Source organism: Bubalus kerabau, chromosome 3, assembly GCF_029407905.1.
Source record: "Bubalus kerabau isolate K-KA32 ecotype Philippines breed swamp buffalo chromosome 3, PCC_UOA_SB_1v2, whole genome shotgun sequence".
Lineage (NCBI taxonomy): Eukaryota > Metazoa > Chordata > Mammalia > Artiodactyla > Bovidae > Bubalus > Bubalus kerabau.
This window is the reverse complement of record NC_073626.1, coordinates 21,641,652-21,647,418: the sequence shown is the minus strand read 5'-3', so window position 1 is coordinate 21,647,418 and position 5,767 is coordinate 21,641,652. Positions and strand designations below refer to the sequence as shown.

The 5,767-nt window shown below is 39.9% G+C and overlaps 1 protein-coding gene across 1 annotated transcript; it reads right to left on the bottom strand.

Annotated features, from left to right (window-relative positions):
• Positions 1-1,226: 1,226 nt before the first annotated feature.
• LOC129647460 (olfactory receptor 2W3-like) lies at positions 1,227-3,753 on the bottom strand. Its single transcript, XM_055574550.1, has 2 exons — positions 3,604-3,753; positions 1,227-3,458 (listed from the first exon to the last, which is right to left on the bottom strand). The coding sequence occupies exon 2, from the start codon at positions 2,512-2,514 to the stop codon at positions 1,594-1,596; it is 921 nt and encodes a 306-aa protein (XP_055430525.1). The 5' UTR covers positions 2,515-3,458; positions 3,604-3,753; the 3' UTR covers positions 1,227-1,593.
• Between the last annotated feature and the right edge of the window lie 2,014 nt (positions 3,754-5,767).

The window sequence follows — 5,767 nt, the reverse complement described above, 5'->3', positions numbered from 1 at the left end:
TTTCACTATTATTGAGGTATAATTGATGTACAGTAACCTCACATATTTAAAGAGTATAATTTAATGTTTTGATATATGTATATGTTTTCATCAATGCCATTTAAAATGTTGAGGAAAGTTGTTTGTATTACTAGTTTGCTGGGAATTTTTGTCAGGATCAGATGTTGAATATTATCAAATGTTTTTTCTGCATGATCACATGGTTTTTCTTTCTTTCGTTTGTTAATATGGTGAAATACATTGATTTTCAGGTCAGATAAGGCACATTCAGATTGGTATAGACATAGACTACTTTGACTGATTTTCAATTGTTTAACTGCATTCCTGGGATATTATTGGATTCTGTTTGTTAAAACTTTGCTTTGAAATTTTGCATCAATGTTTATAAGGGATATTAATCTGTAGTTTTTTTTTGGGCAAATTATACATCTGTGTAACAATCACTTAGATCAAAATGTAGAGTGTTTATATCACTCTAAAAAATTCCTTCATGTTCCCACCTTGTTAAAATCCCCAAAGAAAATCACTGCTCTGCTTTCCATTATCTTAGCTTAGTCTTTTGACTACCTGGAAGTTCATATAATTAGAATAATATGGTATTCATGCTTTTGTTTTTGACTTCCCATGCAACAGGAAGTTTTTGAGGTCCATCCATATTATTGCATGGATCAATAGATTATTCATTTTCATTGATGAATAGAACTACATTTGGTGACATCACATTGTATCTATTTTTTCTTTGTAGATTTTTGCATTGTTTTTGGTTTTGTGCTCTAATGAACAAAACCTCTGTGAGACTTCTCTCACATAAATCTTTTTTATGGACATTTGTTTTCATTTCTCTGAGGAAAATACACAGGAGTGTAAATACTCAATCATAGAGGATATGTGCTTAATTTTATTAAAAAGGTAGCCAAACACTTTCCCAGAATAATTAAATCACTCTATATTTCACGAGCAACATATGAGGGTACCTGTTGCTCTCCATCTTTATTAATATTTGGTATTTTATGTTTTAATTTAGCTATTTTAATGATTATAAAGTGATATCTTGTGGTTTTAATTTTCATTTTCATGAAGATGAAAATAACGAGCACCTTTTCGTGTGTTTTTTGCCTTGTAGACATCTTACTTTGTGAAAAGTCTGGTTTTAGCTTTTTGCCCACTTTTCATTCAGTTGTTTGCCTTTTCATTATTTGTATACATTCTTGATATATTCTGGATACAAATCTTTATATATATTGATTCATGGTTTTAATGATTCATGGGGTTGCAAAGAGTCGGACACGACTGAGTGAATGAACTGATTGTTTTATTGGATTTCAGTTGGATGTGGACAACTGAAAAGAAGGAGAAAAGATGATTTGAAGTGTTAAACATAAGATATATTGAAAATTAATTTTTACCTAAATTTACCTGTTATCTAATCAGGATCATATTTGGCCTTTATAGTACATATTTCCAAATTCCATCCCTGGAGATTTTTATTGGATTGGTAGAAATGTTTAAATAAATTAAAAATTTTTACTTTAAGAATTATTTATTTCTATTAACTGAGTAAAAGAAGTAACCAGAAAACTAGTCACTATCACCTTACTTTCTAGACACAAGTCTCCTGAGTGCACCCTTTACATCCTTATTTCTCAGTGTATAGATGACAGGGTTCAACATGGGAGTCACCAAGTTGTAGAAGAGGGTAAGGAATTTCCCTTGGTCCTGAGATGAATTATTTCCTGGTTGCATATACATATAGATAATATTCCCATAAAACAAGGAGACTACAGTGAGATGGGACCCACATGTGTTGAAAGCCTTCCTCCTTCCTGCCGCCAACTTCATCCTCAGCACTGCAAGGGCAATGCAGCTATAAGAGATGAGGATCAACGACAGGGGCACCAGAACGATGATCACTGATAGGATGAAAACAGTGCTCTCTACAGCCACTGTATCCACACAGGCAATTCTTATCAGAGCCGGCATCTCACATAGGAAATGTTTCACCCTGCATCTCCCACATCGTGGCAGTTTCATAGTCACTGGAGACATAACCAAGGAGTTGAGAAGTCCAACTCCCCAGGCCACAGACACCAACTTCCAACAGAGCTGAGGGTGCATGAGGACAGAATAGTGGAGGGGCTTGCAGATTGCAGTGAAGCGGTCATAAGCCATGACAGCCAAGAGAACACATTCTGTGCCACCCAGTCCCAGGAACATGAAGAGCTGGATGGCACAACCCACATAACTGATGGTCTTGTCTGGGCTGCCTAAGTTGAAAAGCAGCTGGGGGATAGAACTGGTGGTAAAGCAGAGATCTAGGAAGGACAAATTAGTGAGGAAGAAGTACATGGGCGTGTGAAGGCTGGGGTCTAAGCGGGAAACCAGGATAATGACAGCATTGCCCACCAAAGTCACAAGGTAGAAGATGAGGACAAACATGAAGAGGATCTTCTCTAGCTTGGGTCTGTCTGAGAAACCCAACAAGATGAAGCCTTCCTGGCAACTCTGGTTGGTCATGACAGAGGATAATCAGTACACATCTGCAGGGGAGCAAATAGTAACACATTATATTCTTCATGAAGCAGGCTAAGGAATTCACAGAGAGAGGTGGGTCATATCAAGTAATTATGTAAAATAATTACTTAAAATTTAAATATTACATGTAGGTATAAATTATGTATTTTAGGAATACTATCTTTTGTTTATTCTCTTTCTTTTGGATCCCCCCAATTACAATTATTGTGGAATATTAGGAAAACACAGATATACATGAAGGATAGGAAAAGATTACCCACATCCCAAAAACAACCACACTGCAATATTGATTTATTTCTTTTCATTCTTTTGAGTATATGTAATTTATGGCATATATAAATTTATGGCATATTTCCGCCCTTATGGCAGAGAGTGAAGAGGAACTAAAAAGCCTCTTAATGAAAGTGAAAGAGGAGAGTGAAAAAGTTGGCTTAAAGCTCAACATTCAGAAAACTAAGATCATGGCATCTGGTCCCATCACTTCACGGCAAATAGATGGGGAAACAGTGGAAACAGTGTCAGACTTTATCTTAGGGGGCTCCAAAATCACTGCAGATGGTGATTGCACCCATGAAATTAAAAGACGCTTACTCCTTGGAAGGAAAATTATGACCAACCTAGATAGCATATTCAAAAGCAGAGACATTACTTTGCCAACAAAGGTCCGTCTAGTCAAGGCTATGGTTTTCCCAGTGGTGATGTATGGATGTGAGAATTGCACTCCTACTCACCCTGTCTATCCTACAGGGGGGGGTCCGTGGCACCCTGAGTGGGGTCCTATCCGTCCCTAAAATTCAACACTGGGGGAAAGGGTTGGGGACCTACCTTCGAATCGCCTGTTCGGGCACCACCTGCCAAGGTCCAGCCCCGGCTGATCCAGGGTATTCGAAGGGGGGACGACGTCGGCAAGGATCAGGATACAATAGCTTCAATTAGATATTAATTAGAGATGTAAAGAGTAATAGAATGAGGATAGCTCAGTAGGAAAATTCAGTGGAGAAAAGAGGCTGAGTAGCTTGGTTTATGCGGGAGACCAATAAAACTTCAAGACAAGAAGTTAGCACCACTTACGTAGGCCGCAGGCGTCCTTCCGTTCTCCAGAAGAAGAGGAGACACTGAGGCCTCCCCGGTCGGATCTTAGAAGCCCAGGTATAATTAGTAAGCATGGCGGGTTCTGCGCTCCAAATGGAGACTCAGCCAGAGGTTGAGAGAGAGAGCGACATGGGGAGACCAAGTTTCAGTGAACAAGGCCCGCACTTTATTTTCCGAAGTAGTTTTTATACCTTAAGTTATGCATAGAGGATAATGGGGGAAGGGGTAGAGTCATGCAGTAAGCCAGGCTTTCTTCCTGCAAACTTATCATATGCAAAAGTTTCGGTGATTTGCGTCATCTTCTGGCCCGGAGGCCTGTTAACATTTTAAGACCCTTTCTTCAGAAATCTTATTTTTCTCTAAAGGTGATTAGTCAAGCGCCACCCTCCAAAAGCCTTAGATAAAGTTGCATTCCTACGGAGCAAAGGTGTGGTGGGCTATAACAAGAAAAAGAATTAACTCAAGGGTCCCAGGTTACAAACATTAAAGCTACTATTTACACCAATTATATTAATCAATACACTGCCAGGGACACAGCAGGTAAGGGATATGGAGACTTAGCAGCAAACATTGGCCCAACAAGTGAAAAACCCTTCACCAATACAATTTCTAATCAATCTTTTAACTGCTCAAAGGAATCTGTATTTAGACAATATAGAACATCTCATGCCTCTCACATTTGGGAGGCTCTGAGCAATCACATGTGGCCGGAAAAACCTATTCCGGCAGGCTAGAGGATTGCCAAAGGAGTTTGTAGGTTAAACACTGTCACACCCAGGAATTATTAACTGGAGCTGTAAGCTAACTCTTTTTTCAGAGAGAGGTAGTGGGGGACAGCCCCCCATAAAGTCAGAGGTGTAGGTGAGAGTACAAAGCAGAAAGTAGGCAGACTCTGGTTTTGGGGGTAGATGCTCAAGAATTTCCAGGGGGACTCCTGAGGCTTGATCCCGCCTTTGCGTATGCCGAGCCTCCTTCCTCATGACCTTTGCCATGGGCGGAGTGCCTCATGCTGGCTCCCAGCAGTGATAGAATTCTAGTTGAGCTATTCCAGATCCTGAAAGATGATGCTGTGGAAAGTGCTGTACTCAATATGCAATATGCACTCAATATGCAATATGCCGGCTCCCGGCAGCTGAGTGCCAAAGAATTGATGCTTTTGAACTGTGGTGTTGGGGAAGACTCTTGAGAGTCCCTTGGACTGCAAGGAGATCTAACCAATCCATTCTAAAGGATATCAGTCCTGGGTGTTCATTGGAAGGACTGATGCTGAAGCTGAAACTCCAATACTTTGGCCACCTCATGTGAAGAGTTGACTTATTGGAAAAGACCCTGATGCTGGAAGGGGTTGGGGGCAGGAGGAGAAGGGGACGACAGAGGATGAGATGGCTGGATGGCATCACCGACTCGATGGACATAAGTTTGAGTCAACTCTGGGAGTTGGTGATGGACAGGGAGGCCTGGCATGCTGCGATTAATGGGGTCGCAAAGAGTTGGACACGACTGAGCGACTGAACTGAACTGAATTTAACAAAATATAAATAATAGTGTGTTTATAAATTTTATATTCTACATTTCCTTTCATAATTTTACATTGTAAAAATTTGCTTTGGTTTTAAAGTTCTACAAAAATAATCATTAATGTCTGTATAATCTTCCTGTAGCTGTGTCATCATTTCTCCAATCATTGCTCCATAGTTAATTGTTAAAAGTATTTCCAATATTTTAAAGGTCTTGATAGAGAGATTATAGAAGTACCTGTTTTACTGAACTCTAAAGCAGCTTGTTTTTCCTTAAATCTTTGGCAGTTGTTTGGTGTGCATGTGTTCATGCTTAGTCATGTCTGACTCTTTGTGACCCCATGGACAGTAGCTGGCCAGGTGCTCCTCTGTCCATGGAATTTTCCAGGCAAGAATACTGGAGTGGGTTGCCATTTCCTTCTCCAGAGGACCTTCCTGACCCAGGTGTGTCTCTTGCATTGGCAGGTGGATTCTTTTCATTTGGTCTCTGCCCGCACCTCCTAATCTCATATTGTTTAAACTGGGAGACATTAGCTATGAGGTTGATTAATTTTTGATGCTTATTAGCCTTCCGAATTTGGGAAAATGTTTGTCACTGAGCTAGTATGTCACATATCATAGAGAAA